This window comes from Gossypium arboreum, chromosome 12, assembly GCF_025698485.1.
Source record: "Gossypium arboreum isolate Shixiya-1 chromosome 12, ASM2569848v2, whole genome shotgun sequence".
Classification (NCBI taxonomy): domain Eukaryota; kingdom Viridiplantae; phylum Streptophyta; class Magnoliopsida; order Malvales; family Malvaceae; genus Gossypium; species Gossypium arboreum.
In genome coordinates, this window is record NC_069081.1 from 94,593,042 (window position 1) to 94,611,550 (window position 18,509).

At 30.6% G+C, this 18,509-nt stretch overlaps 2 protein-coding genes across 2 annotated transcripts; both read left to right on the plus strand.

Moving 5' to 3' along the window:
* Positions 1–7,854: 7,854 nt before the first annotated feature.
* Positions 7,855–8,854, plus strand: LOC108478261 (universal stress protein A-like protein). Its single transcript, XM_017780699.2, has 4 exons — positions 7,855–8,121; positions 8,202–8,311; positions 8,416–8,534; positions 8,633–8,854. Exons 1-4 carry the CDS (start codon positions 7,938–7,940, stop codon positions 8,715–8,717), a joined length of 498 nt encoding a protein of 165 aa, XP_017636188.1. The 5' UTR covers positions 7,855–7,937; the 3' UTR covers positions 8,718–8,854.
* A 2,840-nt stretch (positions 8,855–11,694) lies between these two features.
* Positions 11,695–14,622, plus strand: LOC108476519 (GTP-binding protein SAR1A). Its single transcript, XM_017778742.2, has 3 exons — positions 11,695–12,209; positions 12,415–12,546; positions 13,986–14,622. The coding sequence occupies exons 1-3, from the start codon at positions 12,081–12,083 to the stop codon at positions 14,304–14,306; spliced, it is 582 nt and encodes a 193-aa protein (XP_017634231.1). The 5' UTR covers positions 11,695–12,080; the 3' UTR covers positions 14,307–14,622.
* Positions 14,623–18,509: the final 3,887 nt, after the last annotated feature.

The following is an 18,509-nucleotide window of genomic DNA, read 5'->3' on the forward strand; positions in this document are numbered from 1 at the left end:
ACATAAAATTATGAACAACAGACCTGGTTTACGATGATCCCATATTATAAGAACTGGATCTGAACCACCAGTTGCAATGAGAGCCAATCCTTCACCTCCTATATCAATGCAGTTGAGGGCCTTGCCACAGAACTGTGCATGAAAACAAAAGAGGGACCGGGTCAGAGAAGTGAAGTAAATGAAAGCAACCTAAGAAATAGTATCATTTTACCCTTTTTTCTCGGATGAACAAAAATGGTACATCCAAACATAGAACACAAGTGCATGCAAATAAAACAAAAAATGGATATAGAGGAGACGCAGTGTGTATGGCCCACAAGTGTAAAGACGGCCTCTCCCTGCACAAAACATGAAGGATGTAAAAGAAAAGCCACTGCTTAGAAATAAATGTCCAAGATTCTTTAGAATAAAATTGTTATGTCATAAAAAATTTGGAGAGAAACATCAAATTAACAATAATGATTATGACAAAGAGCTCATTCAATTAAGTTCAATAATAAATTTACTAAAATAGGATTAATAGTATTCTTGTGTTTGGTTGAATAGAATAGAGTTGTAATAGCATAAGTAAAGAGTCCGAAATGACCAGAGTACCCTTAGCGAAATTTTGTTAAAAAGATATTATTGTTATTAAATTTTAATAGGATTATTATTAAATATAATTTAATAAAAACAATAATACTTAATTTAATCCTATTTTAATATATTTATTATTAAATATAATTTAACAATAATAATATATTATTTAATAATATTTTAATATAACAATTAATAAAATATGAATTAATAAAAATAATATATAATATTATAAAAAATAATATACAACCTACTTTATTATTTTTAAACTATAATGCATATTTAATTTGTTAGAATATTATTAGCAAAACAAATAATTTAGCATATATATCATAATCTATATGTTATTTAAAGAATAATTTAAAGAATATCTTGTCTCAAATATTTTTACTCACGGACATATGTTGAATTATAGCAAAATAACTAATGAAATTGTTATGTTGTATATACAAGATCAGTCTTATCAGCTTGGTGTTACTCAAAACCCAAAGGTTGAATCATATATATATCCTCAGATAATTCACTCTTTAAGAACACATTGTTGATATCTATTTTTCGAAGGTTCCAACCATAGTAGGTAGCAAGTGAAAGAAACACATTGACTGTTGAAAATTTCACAAAAGGGTTGTAAATATCATGAAAATCATGTCCAGTTACTTGAGAAAAACATTTTCCTACAAGTCTCGATTTAAATCCGGATACGATTCCATCAGGGTTCTTTTTCACTTTGAACAGCCATTTACACCCAATTGGCTTGCAATCCAGGGGCAAATCTGTAATGACCTGAAATTTACGGGTATCAGAAATCTTATTTTCGGCTTATTATTTTAAAAAATCGGGTTCGTAAATATTTATTAGAAAATTTATGAAGCTAGTTGAGTGATTAATTAGATTTTAGTTAAGTGAATTAGCTTGAATTAAGGATTAATTTAGTGTAAGTACTAGATTGAATATAATGTAAAAGTTTGATTAAAGAAAATTGAAGGGACTAAGTTAGCAAATAGTCCATAAAAGGAATAGTGCCAAATGTATGAAAAATATTATTCCATGTGTATGTATAATATACAAATATTTATACTTAATACTTAAGCATATATAATATAATAATATAATATAATAAAGCATAAAAGAAATAAAAGAAATAAAAGAAATAAAATAATAATAATTATAATAAAGAGACAAAAACAAAGAAAACAGAGAAGGTGGAATGAAATAGGAAAGAAAAGGAAAAGAGAAAAGAAAAAAGGGAAAATTGAGGTTTTGAAGTTTGAAGATTAATTTGGTAAGTCAATTTAGTCCATTTTCTTGCAATTTTGATGTTTTTGGAGTCCTAGAGACAAATATTACTTGATGTAAGTGGAAATTTTGAAAGTTAGATGATTTTTAGACATGGGTCATGTTGAACAAATTGTTGAATTAGGGATTTACTTGAATAAATTTCAATTTAGAAATTATTAAGGGATTAAATTATAAAGGAAGCTATAAGTTTAATGTTTGAGGGACTAAATTGAAGAAAATTTAGAATTGATGTTTTATATTGAATATTAAGAGCTGAAACTTGTTTAAAATAGGTATTAAATGAAAATATGAGATTTATTTGAAGAGAAAGAATGGTTATGGTGGAAGGACTAAATTGGAATTTATGTAAAAGTTACATGGAAAATAGAAGAGTGTGTTATTAAATGATATGTATTGATGATTTTTAAATGTTAATTTTTCCGTAGCTAACGTAGCACCGGAAACATCATCAAAAAAGGGAAAAAAGAAAGTGAACGAAGATAACGAATAAACTCGAGAATTACGGTTTGTATTTCTATAAACTGAGTTTTTAAATTAAATGTTGTATGTATTACTTTATTATGTATGGGAAGTAAATTAAAGGTGAGTATTGTTAAATTGAAATGTAATAACTGTTATATGAAAATTTGAAAGTGAAATGAAAACCCTATTAACAGTGTCGGGCTAGTCGGATATAGTTGGCATGCTATAGGATTGGAAGTGTTCAGGGATATTTTGACCTTGTGTCGATGAGGCACTATGAGTGTCAACTACTGTTACTATTCTGGATTCGTTCGATGAGGTACACTTTGTACCGCTACTGTTACTGTTACTGTTACGGTGTATTCCGACTTCGGCCAACGAAACACTGTATACTATCCCGGTGTGTGGGTTGGATCTGTGTATCTGTCCAGGTCCGAAATATGTTAATAGGGGTAAACTATTGTACTGAACACTGAAAGATATTGATTGAAACTGTATTTTCTTACTGAATATGATTTTATTGATAAATGTTACTATGATATAAGGATAATTGAATGAAAATTTATAAAGCTCTTATTGTTAGAATTTATGGTTATGTTTAAATTGCATAATAAGTATTGGTTTATAGAAATACCACTGAGTGTATACTCAGTGTACGGTTTGTTTCTGTGCACAGGTTAGGTACAAAGTGATTAACGTCTCAGCATCCAAGCCAGTTTCTGAACTCAAATACTTGGTGATATTTCCTATCTTAAAGAATGGCTTGTACCTAAGTTGTTTTGATGTTATTTTATATATAATAAATGTTAGTAAAGAATGTTGATAGTTGGCTCATAATGTAAAGTGTATGATATAATATAGTTCATTTTGATCTAATTGAATGGTTCTTAAAAATAAAACACATATGATAGATTGTTGTACTAGTGGTTTTAGTGTGTATTAGATATGTTTAATCATGTTTTGGACTGGTTGAAAGATTGTATTTTAAATTGCTCGCTATTCAAGGTTTGTAGGGTTGGTAAACTTGAACTATAAGGTTCATTTTAAGTCCACACGGCATGTCACACGGGCGTGTGATCAGGCCGTGTGAGACACACAGCTTACACACGGACATGTTGATAGGCTGTGTGTCCCTTGCACCTAAACTCTGTAAAACAGAATACCACACGGGCTGAGCACATGGGCATGTGACTTGGCCGTGTGAAACTAGTTTATTCATGAGTAATAAGTCAGTGTTGTACACGAGTAAAGGACACGGGTGTGTCCAAGCCATGTGAGTCACATGGGGTGACAACACGAGCGTGTCATGGAGACACGGATGTGTCTCCTAGGCCAGACGGGCGTGTGGTATTGTTCATAAATGAAATTTTAAGAATTCTATGAAAAATTTTATAAGCTTCCGATTGAGTTTCGGTTTGGTTCTAACATACATTTTAAACCTCAAGAGTCCATTAAAGGGACAATAAGATATATTTTATGAACTGAATTTTATTTCTTTCTCTATTAATCGTAATCGAACTGTAGTGACCGGTAATATTTTGTAATCATGTTCCGACTACGGGATAGGGTTAGGGGGTGTTAGAAATTCAACCAACGTCCATGTGTTGTTAGACAAAAGAGCATCATATTAAGCTAGAACAGCTTCCTTCCAATTTGGATCAACAAGAGCTGTGTGAATATCAACAGGCTTTTGATCTTGAAGAGTTGTGTAATATAGCTTAGGTTTGTGATTGTTCCAACAATTGGTCCCTAATCGTTCCTAAACTAATTTTAAGGTCTCGTAGGCTCGTTTTAAAGCCCATAAATGTATGTATTACTCTGATCTGAATTATTATGAAATTCTGTTAATTAAATTAACAACTTGATGCTATTTGTTATTAATTAATCTGGATTGTAAGGTACTACGCTGTAACCCTAATTCGGCGATGGGTACAAGTTATAGGTCTTATAGCATTATATTCCACTATTCACTAATAAAAATTGGCTCAATTGCTTAATTGGTCCCTTAGCTAATTAAAAAACTATGACTATTAAACTTTTATAACTTTTACGATTTAATCCTTATACCTTAATTAACTATCAATTCAATAAATTTACTAGGTCAAAATTCTTTATAATACTAAATTAAACTCGTAAATAAATATTAAATAATAATATTTACGGGCTTAATCATCAGAAATAGAGTTCCAAAATTACTGTTTCCGATACCATTGAAAAACAGATTATTACAAAACTCTTTTAATTTTGGTTAATAGGAAAATTATTATCAATTCGCTTGGCCTTATCCCCACAATTTGAATTTTGAACTCCATTGACAAAGTCAACTCCTGATCCCCACGGTACCCCCACCTCCCTCCTCCATGGCACCGATACTGACCAATTTTAACGCCAAACCTCCCACGGATATCCTTCGATCACCCTCGCTAAATCTTGGCCTCCGACAACTCGACCAACTTGACATAATTCCCTTCACTATGCCCAATAATCCCACATATATAGCAAATAAGCAGCAAACATTCAAAATTGAATGAGGCTTCCGCAAAATCACCTCCTGCTTGCGTAACTTCTTTCTTCGCAACAAATGGTCATTTGCATTCAGGTGGACCCTGATACTCATGTAATTATTCAAATAATTGCATTGGCTGCTGGCATCTTAGTCTAAAAACTTGCCCTTGAGATTACCCATACTACCCGCTAAACTCTCCAACGCGAAATTGATAGGCAGGTCATGAACCACCCAAAAATCAGCATATCTAAATTCAATAAGCTTCGAGATCTCAACTTTAAAAAGATGATGGACCAAAAGGATACAATTACTAGAGAACTAAGGGGCCTCGGAAAGCATCTTTCGCGAATCTACAGAGTGATGGAATTGGATTAGTTAAAGTCTCGTATCACCTATAGGTGTAATCATCGTTCCTTGAACCAGTCACCAAAGGGATAGCAAAGTACTCTCATAGCCATGAAATTGATAGTGCACTCACCAAGCGAGGCGAAGCGAAAAATTTTTAGGGGGGGTCGGATAAAATTTTAATTTTTATAGTTTATATTTTTATAATTTGTAAAGGATTAAGTTGAATTTTTATAATTTTAGGGGGGGCCAAAGTGCAATTTTACCTTTACTAATTTAAAATTTTTAAAAAATTTCAAGGGTCTAAAATGAAATTTTCCATTTTAGGGGGGTCGGGGCCCATGCTAGCCCCCTCTGGCTACGCCCCTGTCACCAAGGAACTTTCCCACCAAGCACAACTCGTAGTTGACACCCACCCCAACACCTACCTCTGAAACCACCTATAACTCCGAATCTTCCTTCTCCTCTAAGGAGAGGTTGTTAAGCTCAAATTCCATAACCATGAGTGAGAATAGAAAAAAAAACACAGGCAAAAGGAAAACACGTGCACACCAGCAAATGAAGAACATGCACTCGAACATACGATTAGCTAGCACTTCGGCAAACTTTTAACATATTACTATAAAGCTAATTACAAACTAGTTAAATATTAAATTTTGTAAATTGTTAAGTTTTTATGGAAGATTTGAGTATATTTACTTTTATTTTTAGATTAGATAATGTTCTCATTGTTTCACTCAATTAATAACATGTAAATGATAAATTAATATAATATAAATTAAAGGAATTCAAATTCTAAAATCTTAAAAATAATAACAGGGATAAAGTAACAATTAGACCTGAACTTGGAAATTTTTTATTTTGGTATTTGAATATTTTTTTCAAATTGGTCTCAAGACTTAATAAATTTTCAAAATTTGATCTTTTTAAATTTAAATTCTATTAAAATACGATGATATAATATATTAAAATTATGTTATGTCATTACCTCTTACTAAAATTTAAATGTAAAAATTAAATTAAATAAAAAAACAACTTCAAAGATTAAACATTGCTTTCAAAACTTATAAATATCTTGTGAGATATTATTATCAAAGTTCAATTAATCTTAATTATTATCCAAAAGGACAACGGCACAAAAGAAATCACATCAATCAATCCAGCAAAGGGAAAAATCAATTATCCATATCGCTTCCGGGAAAAAGGAATATCCATTCGTTACCATTTCCATCATTTTATCGATACAGTTTGCACTGCTAGTTGCGTGCTTGAATGGAGCTCCACTTTTTCTGCTTTAACACAAGGGTAAATTATTTCAACTCTCTAAAATTTGTTTAAAATTACATTTCAGTCATTTAACTTTCAAAAGTTACATAATAGTTTCTAATGTTATCAAATTGTTACATTTTTATCACTCGGCCGTTAAATTTCATTAAAATAGTAACATTGCACCTTAATTCAAAGGGTTAATAGCTAATTTGGTCCCTAAACTATAGTTAAAAATTATTTTGATATTTTTAAAATTTTCTTAACAATAATTGTAAAAAAATTTAAAATATCAATTATTGTTTAAGAAATTTTTGTTATTTTTCTTACACTTATTGTTAAGAAAAATTTAAAATATCAAAATATTTTTTAACCATAGCTCAAGAATCAAATTAGCTATCAACCCTTTGAATTAAGGTGTAATGTTACTTTTTTAACCAAAGTTAACAGCCAGGTGACAAAAACGTAATAATTTAATAACATTAGTGGCTATTATATAACTTTTGAACGTTGAATGATTGAAATGTAATTTTAAATAAAGTTTAGGGACGGTTGGTGTAGTTTAACCTTAAGATAATTGATCATTGAAGCCTAAATGTTGACCATCCATATTTCTTTGAAAAAGGATAATTTAATATTTAGTCCCTTAATTTGGTAACATTTTAATTTGATCTTTAAATTTTTTTCCACATTAGCCATTAAACTTGATAATTATTCTCAATATTGGTCTTTGTAGTGACGTCGCACTATGAGATTGTGCCACACTATGACTTGACTTTTTTAAAAAAAACTATAATTTTTTATGTGATGATGTGGTACGTGTCAAGTCATCATGTGAATGGAAATTGAGAAAACTTGTCAAGTTCCATAACTAATATGAACCAAAATAAAATTTAAAAAATAAAAATTGATCTGAATTATGCTTCGATTTCGATTTAAGTTTCTTAAATTCGATTGGGCTTTTATTATATTGGTACATAGGTTTATTTATTAGATTTAATTCAATTTCATTCATAACTAAAAATCTTTGAACCAAGTTATAATAAAATTTTAATTTATAATATTTTTATTTTTATGTCATAAAATTAAAATTTTATATTTAAATTAACCAAAATAATTTAAAAAGTATTATCACATAAAATATTATTTTAGAAAATTAAAACTGATAAAATCAAATTAATTCAAGCCAATAAAATTCGTTTCGATTAATTTTTAAAAAATTAAAATAAAATTTTCAAAAACCTTAGGGGGCTAAAAGCACCCTAGGTAAATTGAATTGTTTAATAAGGACTAAGTTGATAGACTCTCTATAATGAAGGGATCCACTAGTCACTTTCACCGTTTTTTATGCCAATCAATTGGCACTGCTGGAAAGATTTTTTTTTCTCTTAACCCCAAAACCCAGTCCTTAAATGCTTCAACCTCCTTTTGCTTCCTCATCTACAATTTCCTTAAGGTTCCCTTTTCTTACACTGTAACAGCCATGGAAGCTGTGAACATGAAGAAAAAAGACCCAAAAATAGTGGTGGCCGTGGACGAGAGTGATGAGAGCATGTATGCACTTTCATGGTGCTTAGCAAATTTGATTTCCCAGACCTCAACCAGCAACCTCGTCCTTCTTTATGTAAAACCTTCACCCCCTGTCTACTCTTCCCTCGACGCTGCAAGTAAGCCACCATTGCTTCTTTGTCTTCTTTGGTACTTCCTTAAGAACAAACACATAATTAGAGGGTTTTTGGTTTTGCAGGGTATATGTTTTCCACCGATGTGATCGTAGCCTTGGAAAAATACGGCAGTGACATGGTGAATACAGTGATGAGAAGAGCCGAAGCTATTTGCAGAAAATCCACCACCAAAGTAAGAGCCTCTTTGTTTTTATAATCTCTACTTACTGTTTGATGATTTGCCTCTTGTCATGGTTTATTGATGAACTCTGTGTGTGGGTGTGGGTGTGGGTGCAGATAAATGTGGAGAGAATCGTGGGGAGTGGAGATGCCAAGGATGAAATATGTAACATAGTGGGCAAAATCAAAGCTGATACGTTGGTGATGGGATGCCATGATTATGGTTTCTTCAAAAGGTATATAATAAAATTTTAATAAGCCAAGTGAGTTCTTTTTCCTCCTTGTTTAGTTGATGACGATTTTTTTTGGGGTCCCTGTTTTGGATTTTGAACAGGGCAATTCTGGGAAGTGTGAGTGATCACTGTGCCAAGCATGTTAAATGTCCGGTGGTGATCGTTAAGCACCCAAAGCAAATTTGAAGTTATCTTCTACATTTTTCTTCGCGTAATATCATCTGATGCTTCCTAGAAGAAGCATGGTGTAGGTGTTAAAAGTTAGGCACTTTATATTGTACTTGTCAATTCCAGGGGTAAAATCATCTAGTGATTCCGCATAATGTTGTTGTGCAGTAAAACTAGTAGAAAATAGATATATATCTTGCAAATATTACAAGGAATAGATCAAATTAATATGGATTAATTTAGTACCTATATTATTAACAAGAATCACATAAGTCCAAATTATAACACTATTAACATTATAAAAATATCTTAAAATTATTATTATTTAATTGTAATTCAATTTCAGATTTCATTTACAAAACTTTAAAAATATTAACTTTGTGAAATAGTAAATAATATTTTTATATAGTAAATGTTAATTATATTTTAATTTGGTCTTATTTGATTTTTTTAATAGTATCGGATTAAATCAATTTATTTAATAGTAGAAGAATTAATTTGATCAATTCGTTATAACAGAGGGACCTAAAGTATATTTACCCCAAAAGTTCCTCTGCAACTAAAAACCGGAAGGGCTTTGTTGTAGACAAACTTGGTATCAAATCTTTGTCTTGATATTAGTTTCAAGTTGGATCTTGTTTCTTTCACTTAAAATTGAAATGGTGTTGGTTTAATGATTTTTTATGTAATATAATACGGTAAACTATATTAATAGTGACTTAATTATTAGTATTTTTATCATCTAATTATAAAAAAGTTATAAAATGTTCATTCTATTATTAGTAAATTTTTTTATCATTTAATTATGAAAATTTATAAAATAATTCATAACTATTCAATTTTGTTTATTTTTATCACTAGCGGGTTAATGATGATGGTTTTAAAATTGGCATAATTGTAACTTTAGCCCTCAGTATTTTTATATTGTCATGATTTTTTAAAAAAATAATCCTTAACATTTACACATCTTGCAATTTGTTTTTTAATGCAATTTTACTTTTTTGTGACCCTTTCACCTAAAAGATGAGGAAACAAATTTATCAGCTAAATTTGATTAAAAATATATAAAAAATGGAATCACCTAAAAATTCAAGATAATTTTAATAAATTTAATTCATTTAAAATTAACCTTCAATGTCATAAAAAAAGTAAAGCTACACAAAAATTAAATTACACAATATGTAAATGTTGAGTGTTAAATTCTTCTAGAATCAAGACTAAATCGACATAATTTATAAATATTGAGGGTTAAAATTGTTATTATATCAATTTAAAACCTATCATCGTCAACTAGTAATAAAAAAAGAGAGACAAAATTAAATAATTGACCATTTTGTAATTTTTATAATTAAGTGACCAATAATTAAATAACTGCTAATGTAATTTACCATGCATAGTTAGTCTATTAGGGAATTTTCTTAAATTATGTAGTCATAATAGCGTATGATTTTCGTCATTACAGAGGATTGAAAAACAAATCTCTCACAAATAGTAACAAAATTTAAATAAGAGTAGTAGTAAGGAGTTTGATTTCTCTCAAATAAAATACTGAATTTTAGTGTTGAGTAGTAGTAAGGGTTTATCCAATTTAATTGGGGCTTAATGTAATTATTAAATGTTGAAATTTTATAAAAAAATATTTAATGAAAATTATTATTCCTTCGCCATATTATCTTATGTTACTCAACACTCATAGTTAAAGCTAAAATTTAGTAAAGTTTGATCTCGTAACTTTATTAAAAACATAGTCTCAAACTTGTCTCATCAAAACATTATATCATTTGATGTAGATTCGTCAATCTTTCAACTCCTTGAACTTAATAATGCTTCAACCAGTCACATCATATAACTCCTTCACATCTACTCCAAGAATACTCTTATTTAACAATTCGTCATTTTATCATTTGCATATATATAAAATAGAACACTTGACGGTTGATACCGATGCTAAACCTCCCACCTTTATAAATATCTTTCCTTAGCCCCAAGATAAAGAGGCACACATAGGAGATAAACTATATAGCCTACATTCTATTCAGACCAACTATTACCCTTTAAAACCACCATCCTTAGAGTTTTTTACTATGCACAATTGCCTCCTATAAGGTGTGTTTATCTTGGTTTTGATACCATTTCGGCACAATTATCCTTTTGGATTACATTCAAAATCATTTTGGGCAATGCAAAAGTGTCCTATGCGTTTCGACTGAAGTATGACGTATCGCTAAAGAAGAAGCAACTACCCTAGACATACAAACGTGGGTCTAAAAGTGAATAATGAAATGTATAATTTAAAATAAATAAATATATACGATATTAAAATAAAAATAGTTTAAATTATGAATAAAATGAAATTTAAACACGTATATATATCAGATTAAAAATACTAAATGTATTATAATTATTTATCAATATTGTTATCAATCTTGAGTTGGTTTCAAGTTAACTTGTGATACCGATTCAATCAATAATATTATTAATATATGCAATTAATAGAGTTAATATAATATGCATAATAAAATTAAAATGTATAAATTATATATATTTAAAAAAACTTTGACTAATTGATAAAGTTAAAATTTTATTGACCCAAATGACGTGGATTTAATGTCTACCATATATAAATTATTTATTGGTTTTAATTAAAATATGATTGAATAATATAACTTATTAAAAAACAAAAAATATTTTTATAATTTCTCTAGCTAAATTGACATATAATTGATTCATGACACTAAAGGTTTAACTAATAATAATATAAAATATAAAACTATTTATATTATAAATATAATATAATTTAAAATTTTAAATAATTATTTTTAATTTCATTATTTCAAAAGTTTAATGTCACATCATTACATTATTCAAAACTAATATCTCATCAAAATTAATCTTACTGTAATAATAATTTTCCACACTATATGCAATGTGAGTAATAAAATATTTTATATAATTTAATTATTATAATAAAAAAAAAAGGAAAGGGCATCAATCAAAATTCAATCAGTCGGCAAAAACTATAAATTCTTCAATCTGAGACGCCAATTTATGGAATTTAATTATGAAAGTTTAATATTTATTTCAAATTTAATTAATTAAAATTTTTGCTTCAGCTCGACTCTATCAAGTAAGAACAAAGATGTAGATGTAAGCATTTTTATTTTATGGGAAACAACATTACTTCCTTGAAAATCAGCTGACCGTATTTACCTCCCCTAGCTCTCTCGCTCTATGGATTTTTAGTCAAATTTGATAGTCATTTTCTTCTATGATATGAACCAAATCCAGGGTTTGATTTGAATTAAGACGACCATCTTTCACGATTTCGAGCTCGACCCATTTCGATTCTCGGTATACCCAGACCCGAACCGTATTAAAACGATGTTTCTTTTGGATTGGTTCTATGGTGTTCTTGCTACCCTTGGTCTATGGCAGAAAGAGGCTAAGATCTTGTTTCTCGGTCTCGATAACGCCGGCAAAACCACTTTGCTTCATATGTTAAAAGACGAGGTTCGTTTTCCCATTTCGCTCTGTTCTTTTCTTTTTTAAATAATTTTAAATGATTTTGAATCTCTGAATCAATTTCCATCGCTTTTGTTAGTCTAATTTTTTCCAGATTTATATGATTGGTTAACTAATTGAGAAATTGAGTTTCTTTTCTAATTGGGAAATGGGGAAAATTTTGATGTTTGGTTATTGCTGAACTGTTTTGCAGAGATTGGTTCAACATCAGCCAACTCAGTATCCCACATCGGAAGAGCTTAATATTGGGAAAATCAAGTTCAAAGCTTTTGATTTGGGTGGTCATCAGATTGCTCGTCGAGTCTGGAAAGATTACTATGCTAAGGTAGCTTAAAAGCTCAAAGTAAATGCTTTTCACTAACATGATGGTTATTAGTTTTAGTGATACAGCATTCACTGAATCTGTTTCCTTACAATTTCAATTGGCTGCAATTCTTAGTCATTTGTTTTCAGAGTTTTTAATCTCTTGTTTTTCCATTTTAATATCATTTTTTAATTGGTAGATTTTGGTATATTTTTGTCATTGTTTGGTAATTTATACTTGCTTTCTTCACTATGAAAATAGGCTTCAAGAAATCATTTATTGTCAGGAGTTTAACCATCATTATTTATATGTTGTTTTCTTTCTGATTATATCATTATCATTTTCTTTTCCTGTCACCCATTCTACTTTTGCTTTTTTCTTTGATTACTATTTTTCATATAAATGCACCCGAGCTATCTTCATGTACAGTCTAATAGTCAATGGAATTTTACTATCTCGTGATGCATGAGAAACCAAAGAAGAATATCTCTAACATACTTTTATATGCTAATATCTTTATTACTTCATGGCCATAAATTTTCTGTAGTGATGGTCTTGATGATTGTCTTATGACATGTTTAATGACTCGTTTGGTTACTCATGTAATAACATGAGGGAAAAGCTTATTTATTACATATGTATTATAATAGTTAGACATAAAATAAAGAATAGTTAGTACAAATTTAAACTTGAAATTAAAACAATAAGTAAAACTCTAGTAAAAAATAAGACTTTCAAAATAAGTGAAAAATTTTCCTCCTCTTTCCCCAAAACAAGCCATGTGAGTGGCTGAAAATTACTAATTGAAATTAGTTTATTGCTAACTTAAATACTAAAACACGGTGAAAAAATAATACTCCTACCAATTGTAGCATAAATGATATGTTTAGCAGATTGACTTATTTCTCTAGTTGTTTAGGTTGGACACGGGTCTTGTACAGTAATGGAAAGCCTGGTTATCCAATCTGTAAGTAGTTGGCTTTTTGTCTTCTATAAAAGTGTATCTTCGTAATATTTTATTCTGCATAGTGGCCAAGTATCATCTGTGGAGCTGTAGCTTTCTACAACCTAGTAGCTTGCTGTTGGTTGCTCCTCGCTGGCGCATGAGGTGGTTTTCTTTCCTTATTTCTGCTCAATGATTTATTTTTGCACCAAAACGAGCCTCACCTTGGGCAATGTCTACCTGGGTGCTCAATAAGGTGATCTTGAATTGCTGGCTGGAAGTTCAATGTCATATGGTAGAAGTGTTGTGCACGGTTCTATCAACCGTGGTCAATGCTTTCAAGCAACATGGATTTTTCTGTTTTAGCTTTTAGTACATTCAGGAGATCCAATTATACCTTTTTCTCATTTTGATTGGTTTTCTGTTGTACCTCGTTCTTATTGTTTCTTGTTATAATCTATATATTGTTTGCCTTGTCTCGAGTGTTTTACTTTGAATTGTGCATTTCTGGGTCAAGGTTGATGCTATGGTGTACCTGGTAGATGCCTATGATAAAGAAAGGTTTGCAGAATCAAAGAAGGAACTGGATGCCCTCCTTTCCGATGAGGCCCTTGCCAATGTTCCGTTTCTTATATTAGGAAACAAGATCGATATACCATACGCTGCCTCAGAGGACGAGTTACGATACCATCTCGGGCTCACAAACTTTACCACCGGCAAGGGTAAGGTAAACCTAGCAGACTCAAACGTCCGTCCACTAGAAGTATTTATGTGCAGCATCGTCTGCAAAATGGGTTACGGCGATGGCTTCAAGTGGATGTCTCAATATATCAAATAGAGAAAATGGTCTCAAAGATGCAGTAGGAAAGATCTTACATCAAACCCCAAATTCCATAACTCCCAACTTCAAGGGGGGGGGGGGGGAACAAAGAAACTGTATTCATCAAACTGTTAGAAACTTAGCCCCTAAGTGGGTTTTAAATTGGATGTATTTGGTTTTGGATTTGTGTGATAGGGAGGTACTCATATACCTCCTCACTCCCCTTTTTTTCCATGTCTTGAAGAAGGTGGCTACCAGAACTAGAAAATGGCAAGTTAGATTTCGCTGTGAACTTTGGCCATTCAAACATAGTAAGATAATTCAAAGGGTCTAATTATGGTTCTGGTGTGTCTGGATTTAATCTATCTACTTAAACTTAATATAATTTGATCTTATTAATAGGTCTAAATTGTTGACACCATTAGTTGTTATCATTAAAGTTATGATTTTTTTTTCTGTCATTCGATTATGTAATCAGGGGCAAACTTATGCCCACTAGAGGCGAGGTGAGTTTGTTTGGTTCGGTTTGCTTGTATTTTTTAGATTTTTTAGAATCATTTATGATAATTTGATTCGGTTTTTTTATTTTTCAATTCTGCTTTTAAGGTTTTGAATTTTTAGACTTATTTTGATAAAATGAATTTTATTTTGTAGATATTAGACATTATTTAATATAATTTTTCAAATTCTTTTCATAAAATTTTTAACTAACTAGAAAAAGGCAATAAACTATTTTAGAAAAATATATAAGAATTTTAAATTGTTTTCATTAATTTAAATATTAAATATTAAATATTTATATTTACATGATAAAAATATAATTAATTAGAAATTAAATAATAATAACTCAATTTGGGTTTAACTTAGCATTTTAAAAACCGTTGATTTTAAGTCTACTGATGTTTTCTCGGTCAACCGTAACTTCCACAGGCTACACTGGCATGAGCGTAGCCCACAAGTACCCTTTGTTTCAACCACGTTGCAACTAGCACACAGCTCACAATGTATTAATAATCCGAGACCGAGTCTCCCCTGCGAAGTCTCAAACTTCAATCACACGTCGACTTTCACCGCCATTGTTTACCATCTTCTTGTCAACTCCCTTTACGTGTCCCTTCTTTTCAATAATTAAACAATTAATTCTTTTGACTCATCCGCCTCCTTCCATTATATATATACCCGTGCACCCTCCACTATTCACTTTCAAGTCTCCCCAATATATTCTCCTTTTAATTTCTTTGTTAATAACTTTCAACTTACATGGGAAACATTACCTTTAGCTGCTTCGTTCCGAACAGTAAAGAAATGGCTAAAATAATCGACGCTCGAGGGAACCTTAAGAAAGTTAAGCTGCCAGTAACGGCGGTGGAGGTGATGATTGAAGAACCTGGTCATGTCATCTCTGCCATGGAAGAGTTAAAACGAAGTCGTTCCGTGGTGGCCATGCGAGCTGAGGATGAACTTTTGGTGGGTAAAGTTTATGTTTTGGTTCCCATAGGAAGGGTTCATTGCAATGTTACGGATATGGATGTAGCAATTATGGAAGCAGCTTGTAATGGAAAGAAGAGGAGAAAAAGTGGTGGTGCAAAGATTTCGCCGTATGCGGCGGTGGTGGAAGAGGGTTACGTTCAAGTTCGTGCTCCTCGTGGCTGCCGATTGGGGAGTTACAGGCGGTGGACTCCTGTATTGGAATCAATTTCTGAAGTGATTTGAGGAATATAATGAACATCATTCTTTCATTGTTTTATGTAATTAAAGAATAGAATTAGTTTCATTTGATGAAAGCGGCGGTGCGTATATTGCAATTAGCATGCGTAGACAAATTTTGTGTTGAATTTTATGAGAAAATGTTGGATACTAATTAAAATTGTACTTAATGAATTTTGACAAACTATTATATTTTTGAAACTTGATGTAAGATAGATGTAGTCTCACTTCACGGCTGGTTGAGATTTAATTTTGAAAATGTTAATAAACTTTGGTTAAATTATTGTTTAGACTCGATCTTGGATGAATTTAGCTTGCTTCAAAGATTGTCAAGACTTTATTTTGAAATTATAACTGATAACTTTTGTGTTGGTGCAACTAGAGAAAGAGTTTGGTTCAAGACTCCTTAAGATTTGATTTTGGATGATTGAGTCCAATTCAAAGGTTGAGACTTGATCTTGAAATTAAAATCAATCAAAACTAAAATTGATCTCCTTTCTTTACTGAACAAAGATCGGAGTGGAATAGAATTTCCCAAAATTCTACACTTGAATTTATGTTGAATGGCTTGAAAGTAACCCTTTTAATAATGCTAGTGAGTAGTGAGTCAAGAAAAAGAGACATATTATTATAGAATATGGTTTCTTTTTCTCTTAAATAATTTAATTTAATAAGAAATAAATTATAATGATATATTCTAAATTTTAATTATATAAAATTTTAAAATTTGTATGCAAGCATTTTAATTATATAAAAATTTAAAAATTTGTATGCAAGCATTTTTTTATGAATGGTTTTAGCTCTTGATTAAAAACATCATAGTTTGGATGAATAGTTTAAGCTTGTGCTTAAGAGCATTATTATTTTTTAAGTGGAAAATTAAGCTAATGCTTAACAATGTCATCATTTTTGGGGATTAAGAGTTTAAGCTTGTGTTTAAGAGTATCGTCATTTTTCTTGAATTTACAATTTATGCTCATGTGTAGTAGAAATAAACAATTAAGGTTTGCACTTAGGAGTATCATTTTTTTGAATGAATAGTTTAGGCTTGTTTTAAGGACATCATTTCAAATAAACAATTTAAGCTCATGTTTAGGAGCAATGCAACAATTTAGATTTGTGCTTAAAAACAATATGATAGTTTAAGCGTTTGTACCTAGGAGTAATGGTTTTTATTAACCTTTTCAACATACGAAAAAAGCCCAACCAGAATACTTTTGATACTTTTAAATAATACAATTGCTTCCATTCCCTTAGATAACCATCAATTTATTTATGTTTGGAGTCAATGTGATAAAGATTAAATGGGGCAAACTTTTTGGTTATGTCAAACATAAGTTTGAGAAATCATGATGACTGATGTCAAATTTGATGATACTTCTTATTCTTCAAACTATTTTTTTTTTCCAATTCTCATGGTTTTTTTTCCAAAACAAAGTACTTTTTAATAGGGTAACTAAATAAGCGATGACACTTGCAATAGTGAGATAATCTACTCTATCAATTTCTTCAATTCATTTTTTAGCAACTAAATCAAATTTAGACTTTAAGAGTTCTTCATGTATACTTGGAACATTAGAATGAGGGAAAGGGTAATTCTTTTTCTTGCCTCTCATTCGTTGTGACTTTTCCATTACCTTTGATTTTGACAAAGAAACAAGTTTGATATTCAAAGTCATTAACTTATCAATATCTTTATTATCATCGAAGATTTTCCCTTGTGTATTGTTGATGAGGTTCTTGATGCCTAGCAATTGTCATACACAAATCAATGTTGTGAATTCGAGTATTTAATTCTTCAAAGGACTTCGGCTTGATGTCTTGGAGAAGGTAGTACAAGCCTCAATTCATGTCTTATAGACACTTGTCAATTGCAGATGACTGACAACTTTACCTTGTAGTGAGACTTAATTAATTTCTCCACATATGGATGTAGTTAATGGTTGGCTCATCCTCCTATTAGTGTGAGTTAAATTATGGAGACAATGGGATGAGCGGTTTAAACAGTTCTCAGCCATTGGTTGTGCCAAGATCATGATCAATGAGTAAATCCAAGGCATTTCCTTTTAATTATTGAATGAATGGCTTCAATAAGAGATATCAATCAATGCTGGTCTTATTGCATCTTTTCACAAAGTGTGCAACATGTTCACATAGATTTTATTTACCATTGAACTATTGAAACTTTGGAAATTGATAATTTTTAGGCATACTCAAACAATCAATCCTTCAAGAACATGACTTTACATGTATATGAAGGTTGAACAGCACTTGTAGCTTTATCTTTTATGGCTTTCTTTACGAGCTTCCTAAGTTGATCTAAAAAAACATTATGAAGCCTTTTTTCAACAACCTTGTTAGAAATTTCACCAACTTCTTAAAGACTTTGATTTTCAGTTTCGCCTGTGGCAGTTAATTGTTTCCATCTAAACTTTCAATTTATGCCATCATGAAAGCAATTTGATTATCCCATCATTTGATGCTTGATGCAATGGATTTCATAACCTTCATGGG

Excerpts from the sequence above, each read along its gene's own strand:
- LOC108476519 (XM_017778742.2), top strand. The coding sequence starts at position 12,081 with ATGTTTCTTTTGGATTGGTTCTATGGTGTTCTTGCTACCCTTGGTCTA. Across the intron at positions 12,210-12,414 it reads TTCATATGTTAAAAGACGAG|AGATTGGTTCAACATCAGCC; the intron begins GTTCGTTTTCCC and ends ACTGTTTTGCAG. Across the intron at positions 12,547-13,985 it reads GGAAAGATTACTATGCTAAG|GTTGATGCTATGGTGTACCT; the intron begins GTAGCTTAAAAG and ends TTCTGGGTCAAG.
- LOC108478261 (XM_017780699.2), top strand. The coding sequence starts at position 7,938 with ATGGAAGCTGTGAACATGAAGAAAAAAGACCCAAAAATAGTGGTGGCC. Across the intron at positions 8,122-8,201 it reads CTCTTCCCTCGACGCTGCAA|GGTATATGTTTTCCACCGAT; the intron begins GTAAGCCACCAT and ends TTGGTTTTGCAG. Across the intron at positions 8,312-8,415 it reads GCAGAAAATCCACCACCAAA|ATAAATGTGGAGAGAATCGT; the intron begins GTAAGAGCCTCT and ends GTGTGGGTGCAG.